This window comes from Rhineura floridana, chromosome 18, assembly GCF_030035675.1.
Source record: "Rhineura floridana isolate rRhiFlo1 chromosome 18, rRhiFlo1.hap2, whole genome shotgun sequence".
NCBI classification, from domain to species: domain Eukaryota; kingdom Metazoa; phylum Chordata; class Lepidosauria; order Squamata; family Rhineuridae; genus Rhineura; species Rhineura floridana.
Window position 1 is genome coordinate 852426 of NC_084497.1, and position 19264 is coordinate 871689.

Consider the following 19264-nt stretch of genomic DNA (forward strand, 5'->3'; position numbering starts at 1 on the left):
GTCACTGTGGGAGGGGGAGTGTGCAGTTTAAATCAGCAGACATGAAGTGGAACTGCTTAGTTAGAATTGTGAGCCCTAGCTGGAAAGCGTGAACTTCTGAAGAGCATAGGATCTGATTGCAGGTAACAGAGCTTGTCTTCTCTTTGTGAACTGAATAACAAGGCTCCTCACTCTCTCTTTTTTCCTTTTTGTAGGTGCTCCAGGGATCATTTCTGCCTCTCCTTATGCTGGGGCTGGCTTCCCGCCTGCTTTTGCAATTCCTCAAGCTGCAGGTATAGTTTCTTCAAAGTAGTTAGTGTCCCCACGAAAAGCCGCTCACAGTTTTGCCATGCCACTTGTCGGCAGCCTCTTTCCTTATGCCCTTTTGGTTGATTGGGCTCTAAAGTGAGCTAACAGATCAGGGATGGCCCATCTGGGAAACTGAGGAAAGGAATAGATGAGGAAGCCCATGAACATAATCCAAAAAGCCAGTTTAGGCAGACCTGGGGTCTTCAGCATGTCCTGCAAAGATCCTTCCAGTAACTGTTTTAGAAAGTCTCCTTAGTTTCAAAAGTGCACCATGTGCCCAAATCCCCCTTAGGCATGTGGGCCTTGATGAGCAGCATTTTTAATCCCAACCAAAATGTTTGTTGGAGGTTATTTAGTTCCCAGAGAGAGATCAGCTCCCCTCTCCTCTGATTGATTACATTTTACTTTTATCATTTTATTCTCAAAGGTGTCTTGAATAAATTTAAGGCCAACGTGCTAAGATGTCAGGAAGTTGGCACATCCAGCCATCCCTAAAGATCCCTGAATGTTGGTGATGGGGCAGATAACAGGAGGTCCTGGAGTTTTGATAGTCTGCAATTGCGGCTCCTTTTTTATAGGAATTCTAGAACAGCTGTAACATTTGGCAGAGAGAAGGGGGGGGTTCAACTCCTAACAAAATGCAACTTCAAAACGAACAAGGTATGGTAAAACATTCACCTGTAGGCCATACAAGCATAACAATAAACGCTTAGTGTTCCATAAGATAAAATGCATGCTACAGGCAAATCTTAAGAATGCACTCCTGTATTCTGCAGGCCAGTAAACAGGCGCTCCTTAGATGAATCGAGGTACATTTCAACATCAAGTCCTCTTCAGTGGCCAGACATTTGTAGTCCATAGGTGTCAGTATGCAAACTCCATAACTGGAGTAAATACAATTGTCCAAATGCAAGCTGTTTAAATCCTTTTTAGTTTCTAATTCTATGAATGGAATGCACATGCTGCACTGTGGCTTCTTAATATATATTTTTTTAATTATCCTTATTTGGATGTCTGTACTGGAATTGGGCCTATAAGCAGAGTATGTGGGTGGTGGTCAACAGTAGTCCTACTCAGAGTCCTACTCACTGAAGTTGATGGACATGACTGAGTTTCATTAATTTCATCAGGTCTAGTCCAGGGGTTCCCAAACTATGGTCCGTGAGCTTCATTCAGGTGGTTCGCAGCGTGTCTGCATTAAATATACATAATGGTTTTCGCTGCTTTTTAAATTCCTTATTTTGTATTTTGTTGTATTACAATTTGCATTCCATAGAACTCAAGATTGTAACGCAATATAAGAAAGAGAAGCAGCAATGAAAGTACAATTAAAATTCATACAGCCTCTAGCATTACAGTTGGCAGAAAAGTCATTAAATGGGCCGCTGAGACCATCAACAGTTTTCAAGTGGTGTGTGGGGGGAAAGGTTGGCAACTACTGGTCCTAGTCCATTGGTTCTTAATCATCTCTGGGTTGTGGACCCCTTTGAGTATCTTATGAAGGCTACGGACTTCCTCCCTGGAAAAATGCACATAAACACAAAACAAAAATTTTTTACATACATTTTATTGTATTGGAAATTGATTTTTTTGTGCCTGGTTCATAGACCGCCTGAAACCACAGGTTAAGAACCCACTGGAGTCTAAGTAGGACTTAACTGAATGCCACCCCTAGGAGTGAATTCTTAATACTTGTCTGTAGCGTGTGTTTGACCTTACAGAATACTAAAAGCTCTTTTTTTTACGTTTGTGTAACCTGCAACTGAGTGTTTTGCCTTAACCCAGCCATTTTGAAAGCATAGGCAGAATAGAATCATCAGGCCTCCCTGTAATAGCTTTGGGAGGGATTCTTTATATCTGATGTTTGCTGCACACAGGATTCACGTGACAAGCTTGTATATGGATGAGGCTTGTAGCCTGTACACATCTACCACAGAGTTGACAGAACCAGCCACGCCTCTCCCACGTGGCACCCTTTGATTTGTGTTCGGTGGGTGGTTCGTGTACGCAAGAAGTCAAAGATGTCTGCATTGTTTTTGGGGTGTTTTTGCCTTTTGGGTTGGGTAGGTGATGAGCTGCAACTCCAAGAGGGCAACGCGTGCTTTGGAATGGAACCCTTCTGAAAACAAATTCCTTAAATATTTTTTTTTCAAAGCTGCTAGAATGTGTGCAGTTGTGGTTTGGTTATGTGCATGAACCAAGGAATGAGGCACTTGAGGCATGCATTGGTGGAAAGACCCTTACGAATGCACTGCTTTTGTGTCGTTGTGTCCCCCCCCCATTTCCTGCTTCTCCCCATGGTGCATTTGCTTCAGATAAACCTGTGAAACTTTTGCAGAACTTGTCCTCAAACAGACTGTCCAGTACCCAAGGAGAGCCAAATGTATCCCCATCCCTGGACCTCCTCTCCCCCCCCCCCCAAAAAAAAGAAATCCTGTTTTGTCAGAAGCTGAGAGCACAAATAGCAGAACTGGAGAGAGGCTTTGTGGCCCGTCCATGTAAGCGTAGAGGTGTGTCTAGCTTCCAAGCGCTTGCGTGAGCGGGAGGAGGGGGCATTGAAGCGCGCTCTCTCTCTCTCTCTCTCTCTCTCTGTAAAGAAACACGCAGGTCAGAGCTGCTCACTTCCACTGCGAGAGCCGGCAGAGAATGTGCTGTGGACCTTCTTCACCCGTTAATATACTTTAATTTTTCCAGGCCTCTCAGTTCCAAATGTCCACGGAGCGCTTGCTCCTTTGGCTATCCCATCAGCAGCAGCAGCAGCCGCGGCTGCCGCAGGGCGGATGGCAATTCCCGGCCTTTCTGGGGCAGGGAACTCCGTTCTGCTGGTTAGCAATTTGAACGCTGAGGTTAGTGGAAGCCTTGTAAAATCTTCTGTCCAACATATATCTACTGTATATATATATACATATATATAATTATTTTTTGCTTCTTCCAGTTACTTTTCTGCTCTTGCCTCTCTCTGAATCCCTTCTCACAAAAGAACCTAATGCTGAAAGCATCACATTGCTGAATCTCTCCTCTGTCTGAGCGGGAATGTCTTAGAATGAGAAAATTGGGTGTGCAGCCCGACAGAATTCTAAGTGGATGGCTGAAGCCGGGATGGGGGAGGCGTGACCCTCCAGATGTTTCTGGCTGTCGGCAGTGCTGCTGGCTAGGAATGATGGGGGGCTATAACTCCAAAGGACTTCCGTGACTGAAAAGGGACATGGGTGGAAGCCTTAAAACCGTTGCTCCTTCCATAGTTAACAAGCTCCTAAAAGTGGAAATCCAAAATGTGGGATCTCCCACTCCACTTCTCTCCCACAAAACAATGGTTTTGTCTCTCACTTGGGTCTACCTCACAATAGCAAAAGATCCCCCCTCCTTCAGTTTCTCCTTTTGGCATGTCATAACTTTTTTTAAAAAAAAACCTCTTCAGTTGGAGCGACGGTGTTCGTTCTGTCCTCTTTGTGGGTGTCTTGATTCTCCCTTCCCTTGCCATCTTAGCTTCATTTTACCTTTTGCAAGTATATATTTCCTTTATTGCCATGCATTGATACATTCCCCCTTTATCCCCCCCCCCAAAAAAAGTTGTTGTGTGCCTTATTAATTTATTTTTGCTCCTTAACGTAAAAACAGTTTCACATTTTCAGTTCCATTTTAACATTCTCCTCCCCTTTTTTTGAGTTGGAAACATCTGGCTGCCTCACAAACAGACTCTCAAGGCATGTGAGGAGAATGGAAGCCTGGTATTGTCTGTGTAAAAGGATATAATTCAACAGAGATCCACTTTGCCTTTGAAGTGGGTTTCTGTGACCTTGCATTCAGGTGTCGCTCTGCAGTGCCTTGTGTACATTGCTTGAGTCCCAGTGCTTGAAATTGACATGGCTGAGTGGCCAGAATCTGGATTTCTGCTTACCTTGGTTATTTCAGAAGCTCCCAAGCAGAGGCATGGATGAGAGAACCCTATCAATTTTAAAACTTAATAGGAAATTAACCAGTTTTAATCTGTTTCGCTGTGTCTTGTTTTCCCCCCTGTCCACTATAACTGTTCTCTTCAGGGCATGAGGTTTTGCTAGCAGTGCTCTTTCCTAGCATGGGGTTGCATCCAACTAAGTTCAACTCATAGTAGATCCACTAACATTTTATTTGACAAAATCATTTGGATGCTGCTTAAATAAAACCTCCAAGCTGTTTACAAAACATAAAATATACATTAAAATAGCCAGTAAATGTCAACATTGAAAACAAGTTTATAAAAAAACAAGATGAATAAAATCAACTGTTTTAAAGCAGTGGTTCTTAACCATCTTTGGGTTATGGGCCCCTTTGAGAATCTGATCAAAGCTGTGGGCCCCATAAATGAATAAATGCAATTTATTTTATTGTATTGAAAACTGATTTTTTTGTGCCTGATTCATGGACCCCCTAAAGCCCTAGGAGGTCCATGGACCACAGGTTAAGAACCCCTGGTTTAAAGTATACATTCTAAGCTGAAACTAGTTAAATACAGATCACCTTTATATATCTGGATACCCTTGCCTAAGCAGAAAAAAAATCTTAGCAGGTGCTGAAAAGAGCACTGTGAGGATGCCTGGCTGATGTCAGTGGGCAGGAAGTTTCAGAGTGCAGGACCGGCCATGCTAAAAGATCTATTCCTCACAAGTGTGGAACAAGCATTATATCTGGCAATTCTGTACTTTTGATGGGCCTAAGTTAGCCATGCCCATTAATTTCAGTTGGCCTACTCTGAGCACAACTAATGTTGGATATTATCCTATCCAGTGGGTATTTTGGGCCCAGAAATCCCTCTCGCTGTTCACTTGCAAAACAAGGCATAGGGTGGTCAGTCTTGAGCAGCCATCCTGGCTGAATGGAGGGGGGCTGGGTTCCAACTCCAGTCATAGAGCAAATACAGTGGGAAGTGTCCCCTGAATTATTAACTCTTAGAAAATAAGTACGTCTCATAGGTAAAGTGTCTCAAATGACTTTTTAGTCGTCAGTTTTTTTAATTGTTGAAAACCAAATAGCCATTACGATACAAATCACCAAAAAACCAAACAATCCAAAAATGTGTTAAATCTTACTATTGAAGCAGCTTTTCAAAACAAGACTTTAGTGGGCTTATGCAGTAGAGCATACATTTCAGTACTGCGTGCCTGGGTCATAGCCATGTTATTCCTACTCAGAGCAGACCCCATTGAAAGTGATGAACATGACTTCATTCATTTCAGTGGGTCTGCTCTGAATAGAACTTAGCTGGAGACGAGCCTGGATTCACTGTCCTTTTCCCTGTTCAGGGAGGATATTGTTCCTCCTCTTCCTAGTGAGAGCAATCGCTCTGGAGATGGGATGGCACAGGGTGGAGGTAAGCCCTAGCCTGCACACTTTTGAGGGGAGGGGCGCATTCTTGTTCTGACTCCTCAGTGCAGGAGTGGGTGACCTTTTCATCCAGTGATGAAAGGTGCTTATTGCCCCCACCCCTGTGGACCAATCCTTGATAGGTGGGCAGGACCACCCACCAGTCAGTCAGTCATCTGACATCCTCATGATGCCCGGCGATGGGTACCAGTCAGAGCGCCCAGCAACCCACTTGGGAAGTGCTGCCCCAGGGGGCTTCGCAAGCCCTGTGCTTGATGCTTGGGAAGTGCTGATGAGATGGATGGAGTAACGTTTGGGAGCAGGATTGGTTCTAAAAACTAGATACACCCACACACAAATACCCCGTTCCCCTCAGAAGGCATGACGGGAGCAGATGCTTCCCAGAAAGCGGGGGGAGGTGATGTTGATGCAGCTCATGGAAGCTGAAGCCCACCTCGGAGGTGAATCAAGTGAGGGACAGCGGATGGCTCTGTTGTTGCCTCTTAAAACGGAGCATCCTCAAACCGAGGGCCCAATTGAAAAGTGTGGCAGTCTGCAGCGCCCCTGCTTTGGGCTGAAATACGCTCCCGCTGGTATCCTGAAGCTTTTGCCCGGCGGATTGGTGCCTCGTAGGAATTGCTGAGCAACTCTTCATGCCTTGTTTGCGTGTGTGTTTATACTCCCTCATCCATCCAGCTTCTCTTTGGGCTAGCAACTGATACCTGTAGTGAAGCTGTGAACTAACGCCTCTTCGACTTTCCCCCCCCATTGCTTGTATAATCGGTGTTGTAGAGACTTAATCTGTGCATACTGTTGAAGAGGCAGTATTCTCCAGAGGGACTCCTCTCTTCCTGTGACCCCACCCGCCCACCGCATCCTTCCCAGGGGCCAACAGTATAAAAACGGCAGGAGGTTGGCCAACGTTGGTGGCCAAGGTGCAGAGTGGCATGGATCTTCTTTTCACACCTTAATTAGTTCTTGAGCTGCAGGTTCTCTGCTTGATCTGTTGGTGGTTGGACTGGGGGCTTTCTGTTAACAGAAGGAGGAAAAAACCCAGTTGTCGAGAGTCTTTTTCGGACATCTTGGCCATTGACCCTGCTGTTGAATACCTTGAATCCTAGCTGCTCTAGTTGCCTTGCACCCTAGTTCTCAAAAGTGAGTGATGGTCACATCCACACTGCATTTAAAGTACATGCCCTCCCCCCAAAAAGGAGCCTTTCGGGGATCTGCAGTTCCCAGCATTCTTCTGGGGGAAGGCCCAAGCCCCACGCAGCAGCAACTCCGTGCAGCATTTGCGTGCGGAACCCGTTCCTCCTCCACCGGTGCAGCCTGCCATGCTGAGGGGGCCAATGGGACAGTCTTTGTGGGCTTCCTAGAGTCCCTCGAAGAGGGTTCTCCAGCCTCGTGCCCTCAGATGCTGCCGCACTACAACTCCCGTCACTGTGGCCCCCCAGCCAGTGTGGCCAATCGTCACAGGGTGTGTGTGTGTATGGGAGTCATAGCCCAGCAACCTCTGGGAAGCCAAGACTGGAGGAGGCTAAAGTGACTGGATCAGTGTGGTACTGCTTAATCCTGAGATTACTCCCAACAATATCTTGGGACTTCTTAAAATCATTTTGTTGCTGAGGTCTCTGGGGTGGGAGGAGCACCTTGCTTGGCTTAGGGTTTGCTGAGTCTCTCCTTCTAACAAAACTCCGCCCCAAAGCAACACAAGAAGAGAAACAGAGCCTGCTTTTCCACTCTAGCGGCCACAGTGTGGTGGCTGGCAGGCCCAAGCCCCTGACCTGCTTGGCCAGGGAAGTTCCAGCCCCCCTCCCCCCCCAGAAGCAGACGATTCCTGTTGCACCCCACAAATTGAAATCAGTTTGTCCTGGCATCTGCAAATTGTACTAAAGTGCCGGCCCTTACTGCCTTGTCTTCCTTCAGTTAGAAGGATTAACAAAATTCCTGATTTAAAGCTGATTTACATCCTTGGGTGGAGGGGAGGACTGGAGCGCAGTGTAGAGCCTTGGCCTGGAGGGGTTTGCTCTGCCAGCCGTTTCTTCCAGCTCCTTGCAGTTAGTGCCTGTGGGGCGAGCGAAGCGTGTGTACCTGAAGCTCCCTCGAGCCCTCCTCTGCCATCTTGGCACCCACTCTGGCCCACTTGTGCTCAAAATCTGGAGCTTGCTCTCTTGCCTGCGAGTCGCTCTGTTGCAATACTGCCTCTCCCTCTTAGTTATACCTGACTTAAGTAAAAAAAATGCTCTTCCTTTTATTGTTGTGTTCCACTAGGTTAAAAAGCAACCACCTATTAACTTGTTTTTCTGTAAAACACAACGTTGTACATTTTTAGAAACCTATAAATCTTTTACTGATGGAACACTACATATTTCTTTTATGTATTTACTGACCTATGTTTTTTGCTACTTTTTCCTTTTCTCTCCACCCCATCCCTCGATTATTATTTTTTTCCTCCCCCTTCTCCCTGATCCGGAATTTCTTTGCCAACTGACTGCACGGTACTTCTGCTTCCTGTTGTTGCTTGAAACAAATATATATATATATATTATTTTTAAAAATATATACCCCCCTCAAAACAAAAACAAAACCTTCCTGCTCTTCGGAAACCAACTTGCCCTTCAATATTAACCATCTTGAAAACTTCATCATCCATCAACCAATTTCGCCATTTCCTGCGGGGACCTTCTACCTTTCCTTCGTTGTCGACGATTTGCACAACCTTCGCTCTCCCCTCCGATTCCTTACCTCTTCCCTGTCCCTCCGCTGCCTTGCTCTGCTGTTCTCTAAAGAGAGTTACACCCCAATGCCTCTTTATTCTTTTCGGTACGTTATCATTCACACTTTTTTTATTACCTTTTTATTTATTTTGAGATTTTGCCTTTTGGGGGGAGGAGTTTGGTGGAGGGGAGGGGCTGGGCGTTTGCTGTTTGAATGCTTTTGTTGTTTACGCAACACTGTTTTTAGATTTGTATTTTATTTTATACATTGTTATGCATGGTTTTGATTGCTTTGCATGCCTGTTGGTTAGGTGGGGGGGGGAGAGTTTGGAATTGTCCATCCAAGGTTCCACTGGTGGCAGTTGGTGTTTTCCTTTGGGCAAGCCCCCCCCCCTGCATTTTAACTTCTCCTGGAGGGTTGTTCCACTTTTTCTGTTGCTGGATCAGATTTATATCCCCAAGCAGAACAAATCCAACTTTTTTTTTTAAAGTGAAGTGAGAGCAATCTGGGGCCTGAATGTCTTGAATGAATTTTGGGAAAGAGATAACAGGATTTCTTTCTGAAGATGTGTTGCTGCTTCTGTTTTCCATCCTTCCCTCGTTCCCCCCCCCCCCCAGGGGTATATGGTGACGTGCAAAGAGTGAAGATCTTGTTTAATAAGAAGGAGAATGCCTTGGTTCAAATGGCTGATGGCAATCAAGCCCAGCTGGGTAAGTAGATGTCCCACCTCTTCTTCTTTTGGGGGGTGGGGAGATAGTCACAGGAATACTGAAGGGAGGCTGCCATCTACTGAGTCAGACCATTGCTCCCTCTAGCCTAGGGGTGGGGAGGAATTTGGCCCTCTGGATGCTGTGGGACTCCAGCAGGCAGTGTGGCCAATGGTCGGGGATGGTGACAAGAGTCTAGCATCACCTGGAGGGCCACAGAGGTTTCCCACTGCGGTCAACACCAGGCGTGGTTGGGGACTCTTTTCACTCTGAATCGACGTCTGTGCTTCCTTAACTCTCTCGCCAGCCATGAGCCACCTCAACGGTCAGAAGCTCCACGGGAAGCCCATCCGCATTGCTCTGTCGAAACACCAGACTGTTCAGTTGCCCCGCGAAGGGCAGGAAGACCAAGGGCTGACCAAGGATTATGGCAACTCTCCCCTCCACCGCTTCAAGAAGCCAGGCTCCAAGAACTTCCAAAACATTTTTCCCCCTTCTGCCACCCTTCACCTCTCCAACATCCCGTAAGTGCCCTGTGTGAAAGGGAGTCCTGAGGCTTCAGGCAGGCATGTCTCAGTCACTCAGAAGCACCTGCTGCTTGCCTCGTGTAATCAGCTTGTCCTTTCCCAAGGTCTCGAGCCACCCTTTCATCCAAACCAAAAGCACCTGCGTCGGTCTGTTAATGGATGGCTTGAGCCAGGCATGCAAGTCCCTTTGTGATGCTCATAGTCGTGGAGACTGGTACCCATTTGGGACTGGTGGGGCGAAAGGCAGGGAGCTCAGCAGGAGGTGGAGCCGGAGCCAGCAGGAGGAGAAGGCAGCTGAGCCTAGTTTGGTCCACCACCTCCTCCCCCCCCCCCGGTTGAGTGCCACAAGGGCGTCGCTGACTGAGGAGGAAGCTGACAGCCAGGGCCACCTCCTGGACTGGTTGCAAGTGAGAAGGCGGCAGGCGTGCGAGGGTGGAGCACTGCCCCATTTAACCTGACGGGCCAGCCATTAATGCTCATCCTGCTTTTTTAGTCCAGGTCCTCCAAGACCCATGAATGTGGCACATGAATCTGGGCCAGAACAGACAGTCTTACCCCCATCTGATTGACCAGGCTTCTTCTTGTCCCAAGATCCACTTTGCATGCAGAAAGGTTTAGTTCCTGGGATTCCGTGCTCCCATTGACTAGAACATTTTTTCAGTCGAGCAGGCAAGATTCCCCGCCCACGTAGGTGGTGGTTGAAAAGCCCAGCCCCATACTTGGGGGTTGGAGGCAGCCTATGAGTCCAAGAGCAGAGGGGGGAAATCTCCAAACAACTGTTGCTGTGGACTTTGGGGCACAGATACATGGACACACATTTGCAAACATGCTTGTCATAGGCCCCGTGGAGGACTCCTGGCAGACTGATCGGGAGGAGGAATGGGGCCCGGGGAAGGGACCCAGTGGGCTGCAGCGGGAGGGGGATGAAAGAGGAGAAGGCTTCAGCAGTTTAGACAGTGATGGCTCCGCCCCCTTAGTTCCTGTTACCACGGAAGAAGCTGGCCCTTGTCCCGCCTCTCAGTCCTGCCTCGTCACGCAAGCTGCCACTTGTGGAATTGGCGGCTCGGAAGGGCCAGCGGATGCACAGTAGGGAGCAGACAGCACCACTTTTCAACCTGTTCGTAGGAGTTCTTGTTGCTCACGGAGTCCGTAGTGCTTTCCAGAGGGGCCTTCCCCACTGAAATAGAAAACTTGTCCTTAGCCTATTTGAAGGGTCTCAAGGGGCGTGGCTAATTGCTGTGACAGCTTGTGCAATGCCATGTGTGTATTTATTTATTTATTGTTTATTAGATTTATATCCTGTCCTTTCTCCCAGTAGGAGCCCAGGGCAGCAAATGAAAGCACTAAAAATACTTTAATACATCATTAAAACAAACTTTAAAATATATCAAAACAAAACCACAATTGAAAACATATTAAAACAAAACATCTTTAAAAACATTTTTAAAAGCTTTAAAAACATCTATTTTTAAAAAAAATGTTTAAAAACATTAAAAAGCGATTCTGAAACAGACGCAGACTGGGATAAGGGCTGTACTTAAAAGGTGTGTTGAAAGAGAAAGGTCTTGAATAGGCATTGGAACGACAACAGAGATGGCGCCTGTCTAATATTTAAGGGGAGGGAATTCCACCGGGTTGGTGCTGCAGCACTGAAGGTCCGCTTCTAAAGGTGTGCAGAATGGACCTCTTGATAAGATGGTCTCTGCAGGAGGCCCTCACCTGCAGACCGCAGTGATCGATATAAGGGGTAAGGTGGTCTTTCAGGTATCCTGGTCCCAAGCAGAACCTTGAACTTGGTCAACGGGCAGCCAATGGAGAGACACAGAGTCCTGTATGGTCTGATGTGTGGGCCCAGCCAGATGGAGCTTGCTTTCTTGAGCAGGGAGCTGAAGATTTCATCATGCCCCAACTTCTCCTTTTGAGCATCTGCCACATTTGGGCCCATTGCTGGGTGGGGTTGACAGGAACTGCACAGTCTGACCTGTGCTGCAAGTGGATGATGCTGGCAAGAGACAGGCCTAATAAGTCTTCCCCGCCATGGTAGCTGCTCGTGCCTGTGGCCAAAGGATTGAGCTGTAAATGCCAGAAGAGATTTGAGGGGGGGGAGAGAGACATTACCATTGAAGTGGCAATGAATTGAGGCCGTTCCTATTTCATGCCAAAGGCAGGAGTCTCCATGCTAAGAAGCAGCCCCAGAATTCCCCACCCATTGCTGGTTAGGCCTAATTGCATTCCCTTTTGCTTCTCCAGGCCTTCGATCATCGAAGAGGATCTCAAGCTGCTGTTCTCCAGTAATGGTGGGATGGTGAAAGGCTTCAAATTCTTCCAGTAAGTGGGGTTTCAGTTGCCCTTCAGCACCCAAGGCACCCAATCCAAGGTCCTGCTCAGATCAGACTCCCAATTCAGCCTAGATTGATTCAGATTCAAATCACGATCCAGAACTCGTCATCTCCTGTATTCCCCTTCACGTGCTTTCAGAAGCCAAAGCAGCCATAACTTCCTCGGTGGTGGTTTTTCCACATTAGGTGCATGATGAGAGGGGATTAGCACTGCCAAATTTCAGACAGGTCTCTCCAGGGGTTTTGTGCTAGCCACCTTTTAAACTTTGCTTTGTCCCCCCCCCAAGTGCTGTAACTGGAGGGTGTTGGGTGAAATTGTCACCCTGGACAGAGCAGTTCAGTGAGCAAGTCCAGCTCCCCCTCTCTCCCCCCTGGCATTCTCCTAATATGGTGTTGTAATTAACAGTTGCAACACTTTGGAGACAGGCTGCCTGGTTTCCTTAGAGTTTCAGTTCTGGATCACTCTGGGTGGACCCAATGCAATCCAGAGTGGCCCTTGTTCGATACATATATGCACCAGATGGCTGTTTGGCACAAGCAGTCAAAGCAGATGGACTTCCATAAATAAAATAAAATGACTTGCATGGTCACACTCTCCACAGCCACAAGCAAGGCAGCCGGCTGAACAATCGGCCTTCTACCTCTTGGTCTCGTCTGCTTTCCCTTCTCATGTTGGCCTGAATGTACAAACGTCCAATGCGTGGTTCGTAAGCTCCTCTCCCTCTCTCACCCAAATGGCTTCTTCTTTTGGCAGGAAAGACCGCAAGATGGCTCTCATCCAGATGGGGTCTGTGGAAGAAGCCATTCAGTCGCTCATCGACCTCCATAACCATGACCTTGGTGAGAATCACCACTTGCGTGTGTCCTTTTCAAAGTCCACCATTTAAGTGCTTTGGAGAGGCACGCGGCAGGATGGACCTGACTGAGAAAAACAAAGCCGCCAGCCACCACCACCCTCCTTAGTGGCCTCAGCCTTGGCATCCTTTGCAAGGGCGTGGCACAACTTACATCATTCCAGAAACAGAAAGAAGCCACTTTAAGAGAGAGAGAGAGAATGCAGCTGAAGTGACCTTAAAAAGACAACAAATTTTATTTTTTTAAGGATGAAAGCAGTTTACCGGTTTTTTTAAAAATACATATATATATACAAATCTTAATACCCATTGCTATAAACTTTCTTGCAGTGAGTGGGATAACAATCTTTAACCGAGGGGGGGGGAATCATAAAAGTTTACATTCTTAGTTGGAATCCTCTCTAGGAGCCTGCCGTACCCACCCTGGTGCTTGCGCCGTTCCCTTCCTTTCTTCCCTTAGAAAAGAAAACACCCCCAGTCCGAGAAAGCTTACCAGCTTCACAGTGATGCCTTTATCTTGTCTCATCTTTGGGCAAGATCCCCAAACTGCAACATCTTGATTCTTTTTCAGTAAATTCTCTCAAGCACAGATGCCTTTTTTAGGGGTGGGGGGATTGCCTTTTCCCAAAGCCTTTCACATACTATCCTGTGCCTTAGACGTTTTTCACCAGGGGTGAGAGAAAACAGTCATCGGGAAAAGTCTTAAGATCTGGGAGTTGCCTTGAGGTGTTCACACTGCACCGGGGGGGGGGGGAGGCTCACCAAACATTCATTTTCTGTCCCAGTAAGCAGTCTTTAACACCTCTGCATAAAATGTCTCTTAACTTGCAAATCATTGTGTTAGTTTCCTCGATCCACAATATTCTCCTCCACCTGCCCTGAAAGTGGGTATTAATAACACGTGGCCAATTTGCGCTCAGGTTGAAATTTGGGGGGGGGGGCTCCTCACCCCATCCAACAGCATTTCATTGGAAAGAATTCCCCTTTTGCATTAAGTATTCCGCAGCTGTGGAAATTGGAAGCCCCAGTGTAAACTTGTACAGGGGCGTCCAGCTTTGGTGTATCTGTCCTCGGAACCTATTTTGGGCTCACGCTGAACGAGTTGGTTGCCTTTTGTTCCGTCCCTTCGGGATTTCACCCTTAACCACCAGCATATCTCTCCTCTCATCAGTTTCAGCTTCTTGTTTTAATACTTTCTTATTATATTTTTTTTTACCTGTGGTCTTATCTTTGCCTAGCAATATTTCCAGTTGACCAAATATTCTAAAGAATTCATACATATATATCTTTCTCTAAATATATATGCAAAAGGCGCAATAGCATAACTTTTTTATAGATAAGATGGTATAAATATATCTAAGCATTCTATTACCCTTGTATCCTTGTATTTTCGTTTGTAAGCGGAAAAACTAGCACAGGAATGTAGTTTTACCAAGATGAGGTCGTGGCCGAAGATTAAAGTTATACTTTGAAAAAAGTATTTAAAGTAGCAAAATGCCCGTTGCTTCAAAAGGAAGGAAGGACCCACATTTAACAGGGTCATCTTACTGTAATAATCCAAGCTTATCTACACTATTTAAAGAAATGCAAGTTACTATTTTTTTTCTCATGCTGATCTGCCTTCTTTATATTTCCAGTGTTGCCTTACATTTCCCTCTTAACTCATGTGAGATTTTTAAGATAACCAGAATCTTGTCCTTATCAGGGTTATTGCTTCAAATTGTGGACCAAAGTTGTCATTTTTTTTCCTCTTCAATGTATGTGGTGTAGTCTCTCAAGTCACTGTCCGTTGCTGTTTCACAGGAGCTGTCTGACTTGCCTTTTTTTGTCACTGAGGGTTTTGGAAAAGTCTTAAATCTTTCTTTATATATAAAAAAAAAGCCTTCCCGGTATCGCGGGGATGCGATCTATGCTGGAGGAGTGTATGATGTCTTTGAGTGAGGGTTGTTCCCTTGGGTTGCCAGCGTAAGGCTAAAAGGTGGAGCCACCAAACAGCTGTCCTCCTTTGGGCTCAAAAAGCACAATCATCTGTGGCACTGGTGCAAAGAGTCTCGGCGCCTTTTCGTGGCCGTGGCAGGTGGGGAGGCGTATTGCAAAAGGGCCGGTCCAAGTAGGCGGGTGCCCTGATGTTAAGACTTGAGCGATTCAATGCAGGCAGCTGGTGGGTGTCCTCCCTCTAGCCAAGCCCGTGCGCTTGGGGAGTCTGCCTTCCACGCCATCGATGTGCCCAGTTCCCTTGGTTGCCAGGTGCCGCTCTGCCCTGCGAACAGGTGTTCCTTTGGTCTTAACCCCCGCTCCCGTGGCTAACAGTGCTGGTGGGTCACTGGGCGTGCGGTAGGAGAGGCAAGTCCCACCCTTCCAATTTCCTTGCCGCCACCACGTGCCACACGGTGGCCTGCTTGCGAGGTCAGCTGCTGCTCTCTTTCCCCCAATCTGGGCTTCAGACAACTGGAGGGTTGAGAAATTCCGCTCCTACACACACATTCTACTGTTCTAGCTCTCCCCAGGCAGTAACAGCAGGTCTTGGAACGGGGAGAGGAGTCTCCTTTGGGGAGGGGGCTATTGAGTGTGGCAGCTAGAGGTCCATTGTATTTATCCCCCCTCCCCTAAATTAAACCAAGATCTGATGCCCGGAAGTCCCTCCCAGATTTGGGAAGAAAGGAGACCGGTTGGCCCACAAAATGAGACCCCCAGTGGCACCCAGCAATACCACTTTAAACGCTACAGAGCCTTGGTGTAGAATGGTCTTAAATGCAGCTTTTTAAATCTGTGTTTGACCGACCTCTTCTTGGGGTGGGGGGGGGGGCTCCTTAGAAGCACACTTTTTCCAGCTAAATCATACCACTGAGACTTCTCTTTCTGCGTGGTCTTGGGGTGTGTGTGTGTTCAGGGTGCAGACTGGCATATAGCAGTTGGCCAGGGAGAGGGTTTTTCATCCTGTGTTTTTTGCTTTTTCGTTTTGCATGTAAATGTGAGTAATGAGAAAAAAAGGTGTAAATATTTATAATTTTTTATACCTGTTGTAAGACATGAGGGGGCAGCAGAACCCGTCTTTTTATGGTGAAACAGATGTATTGTATATTTTGATAACCAGCTTATTACAGGTTCAGTATTTGGGGGGCTGGGAATGTGGGGGTACCATTCGCGTCGGAAATTCCATTGCCTGGCTTGAAAAAACTGTAATGCAAAAAAAAGTTTTTTGAAATTAAAACTATTTTATAATGAACTTAGTACCTCTTTTTCTGTAGCCTTTTACCTGCTCTTCTTGTTTGGATTGTAGAAAGCAGTCGACGGACTGTCTGTACTTCTTCTTATTTTGACTCTCAATAAATGTCTTCTGTATCTTCTGTTTTTTCCTACCTTTTATTGTTGTGCTCTTTTTGCGTTTCTGTTTTTTTGCCTAACTCCCCTCCTCCTAATGTAATTCCAGCTGCCTCCCATTTAATGTACCTTTTTAAATTTCTCAGTGCTTCCCTGGGGCTGGTTGGGGGGGGGTTGTGCAAACATTAGCATCTTTTTAAGGTTTCTGGGGGGGAGGCGCTAATGAGTTGACTTTTAAAGTGCTCCTTGGGAAAAGGCAGGTCAACATTAATACTCCATTCTAAAAATGAACAAACATTCCTAGCATGTCTGGTGGTTCTTGAAGTAACAAAAGTCCATAAGATTTCCTTCTACGTGCCACTGCAGTTGCACGTCATGCAACGTGGAGAATGAGCAAGCATTGTGAGGTAACACAACCTTCACAACACAGCTTTTGTCATTGATGGTTCAGTGAAGACGCGGGATTCCCCTTCGAAATGCTGGCTGCCCTGGACTCCAGAAGGAGTCTTTGCTACGGCACAAGTCACGGCTTTGCTCTAGAAGAGGCCTTTACTTTAAAAGGTGCTGTGAGCAGCCACCAGAATAATCCCTGATACGGAAATGCAAGAAGTTTGGAGCTTAATAAAATCTACTGCCTGTTAGCAGCAGTAGCGCTCTCTTGACCTCTTCCCTCTTACCGGTGCTACAACTTGTAGATACGTTTTTATTTTCAGTATATAGAGCTCAAGGGATGGGTGGGAGAAGATGATCCAAGAGGCTGGATTGAGTCATAGGTCAAAATGGGTCTGTATAACCCAGGTTACAACCAACAGTGACCAGGCATGTTTCTGGGAAGCCAGATCATGGAAGCAAATTGCCCATACCTACCTTTTGCAAGAATATGGCATTTGGCGGTAGATTCTCCCTGCACAGGGAGATCGTATGTGGTCTTTGCAGCCAAGCAATTGGTGATAAACCTGTCCATGGATTTGTGTTTGATTTCCTTCTTCAAATCAACTGTGCCCATGTATTCCATAAATTGAATGTTGTGGTTAATTTCTCCAGGGAGGTATTAATGGCTTGCATCCAACCATTAAAATCTAAGTTACGTCTAACAAGATTTCAGTGAACATAAGAGCCTTGTTGGATAAGCCAGAGGGACCCCATCTAGTCCAGCATGCTGTCCTCAGAGTGGCCAACCAAATGCAGGGCCTGTGTGAAGAGCTATTCCCCTCCTGCAGATTCCAGCAGCTGGTATCTGGAAGCTTCCTGCCTCCGACTGTGGGGGCAGAGCATAGCCAACATGGCTAGTAGCCACTGATCACCTTGTCTTCCACGAAATTGTTTAATCCTCTTCTAAAGCACTCCAAGTTGGCCGTCACTGTGGGAGCAAATTAACTCTGGGCTGCGCGATGAAGTCCTTCCTTTGGTCTGTCCTGAATCTTCCAGCATTCAGCTTCGTTGGAGTTCTAGTGCTACGAGAGAGGGAGGAAACACTTCTGCCCAGTTTTCTCCGTGCCATGCTATGTGTCGTTTCATGCGCTTCTATCATGTCACCTTTTGCTCTCCTCTCTAAACTGAAAAGCCCCACATGTTGCAACCTTTCCTCATGGGGGGTTTGCTCCTTCTCCTTGATCGCTTGGGTTGCCCTTCTATAGACCTGGTTGCACCCTTGCATATAACGCTTTTCAATGCCGCGTATAAAATTAGCATTCATTCTTACTAACTAAATGCAAAAGGTTCCTCTTTTAAATGTCGTGATGATCAAAGTGGGTTGGTTGGGGAGAGTTGATTGTCCTGCATTCTGGTTTTTTTCTACAAAACGAAACTAGCCTTGCATGGCGATGAATTGTTAATTATCAGATGTCTGTTTTAATTATACCTTCAGCTTCAATTGTGGGGTGGGGGGCATCTCTATAGCAACAGTAGTGGGAAAGTACAAATGGGAGGGTGGGCTGCTATTGTGTTCCTGTCTATGTCTCCCCCCGCCCCTCTGCCAAGACAGCGTTCCCCAGGCTTTTTAGGCCAGGCAGAAAGCTAAGTGCTTTGTTTCCATAGAAAGACCATGAAATGTTTTTGGGAGGCAGCACTGTAAACAAGCCTGTTGTGGAGGTAGGCGCATAGGAGACGGCCTTCATAGTGAGCCCGCACTCCATTATCCATCCTAGCTCAGTCTTGTCTACACCAGGGGTGAGGAGTCTTTTTTTCCCCCAGTCTGAGGGCCGCATTCCCTCCTGGCTAGCCTTCTGGGGGCCATGTTCCAGTGGTGGGCGGAGGCAGAGGGAAGAGCTGTGGTGTGACTTTGACTTTTGCAAAGTAGACTCCCTTTCCGCCATGCAAAAGCCAAGCGGTTTCTAAGCTCTCGTCTTCCCCGTTCTGACCACAGCCCTCGCCAGCCCTGTTGACACCGTCCTTTAGGGTTTGTGCCTGGCTGGAACGTGCTCTTGAACTGTGGCGTCTGTGGCTTGCCTGTGTTTTCCATTGCCCTCCCACAGTTTTGTTTCCTTGGAATGAAGGTCAGCAAGGTCTGTGGTGTCTTTTAAGATACTGGGTTTTATTTACACACATGTACAACCTGAGCATAAGATGGAAGGGCTCTCAGCATTAACCCTCTGATAGATCTTGCTTCCCCATTAGGGTGCTGGGGGAGTCTCCAAAGTCACAGACTGGGATTCAGCCAGAGGCATAGTTGTCCGGGGTCATAAAACTCTTCCCCACCTCTTATTTTGTAGGGTGACCAAGAAATCTATTTACTTTGTGCTCTGAAAACCCTACTACCAGGAATTCAAGGTAGCAGACGGAGTTTCCTGGAGGCGCTGCTGAGGCCAGACTGCACAGTGCCAGACAGGAGGCCTTCTGCCATGGGGGGGGGGATCTCAGCACCTGACAAGTGCCACATCTTTCCTTTTTTCTGATAAACGGGTTGGGACAGACCCCACCAGGCAGAGCAAAGGAGCACCCCCCCTTTTTTTACAGACATTGTGGGGCGCGAAGGCGATGAACCTGACATCCTCGCATTTTCGAGGAACACCTCTGGCCATCTGGTACGCTGGGGATGGGAGGTAAGGGGGGGGGTCCCTTTTTCTTACTTCCCCTAAAAAAGGGTACAAGGGGGTGGAAATGAATGACTTTGGTGCCTGGGGGCAAGCTGTGAAGGTCCCCCTCTCCCCAGAGGGCATCTCGCACAAATC

The 19264-nt window shown here is 47.0% G+C and overlaps 1 protein-coding gene across 5 annotated transcripts in view; it reads left to right on the plus strand.

Moving 5' to 3' along the window:
- Positions 1-16120, plus strand: part of PTBP1 (polypyrimidine tract binding protein 1) — a 39844-nt gene extending 23724 nt beyond the window's left edge. For all 5 annotated transcript variants that reach the window (XM_061601963.1, XM_061601964.1, XM_061601965.1 and 2 more), the window contains 7 exons: positions 195-272; positions 2983-3134; positions 8418-8451; positions 8964-9056; positions 9361-9577; positions 11831-11908; positions 12674-16120. In XM_061601963.1, coding sequence (XP_061457947.1) covers positions 195-272; positions 2983-3134; positions 8418-8451; positions 8964-9056; positions 9361-9577; positions 11831-11908; positions 12674-12806 — 785 coding nt within the window. In that variant the 3' untranslated portion in view covers positions 12807-16120. The remainder of the gene's footprint in view (positions 1-194; positions 273-2982; positions 3135-8417; positions 8452-8963; positions 9057-9360; positions 9578-11830; positions 11909-12673) is intronic.
- Positions 16121-19264: the final 3144 nt, after the last annotated feature.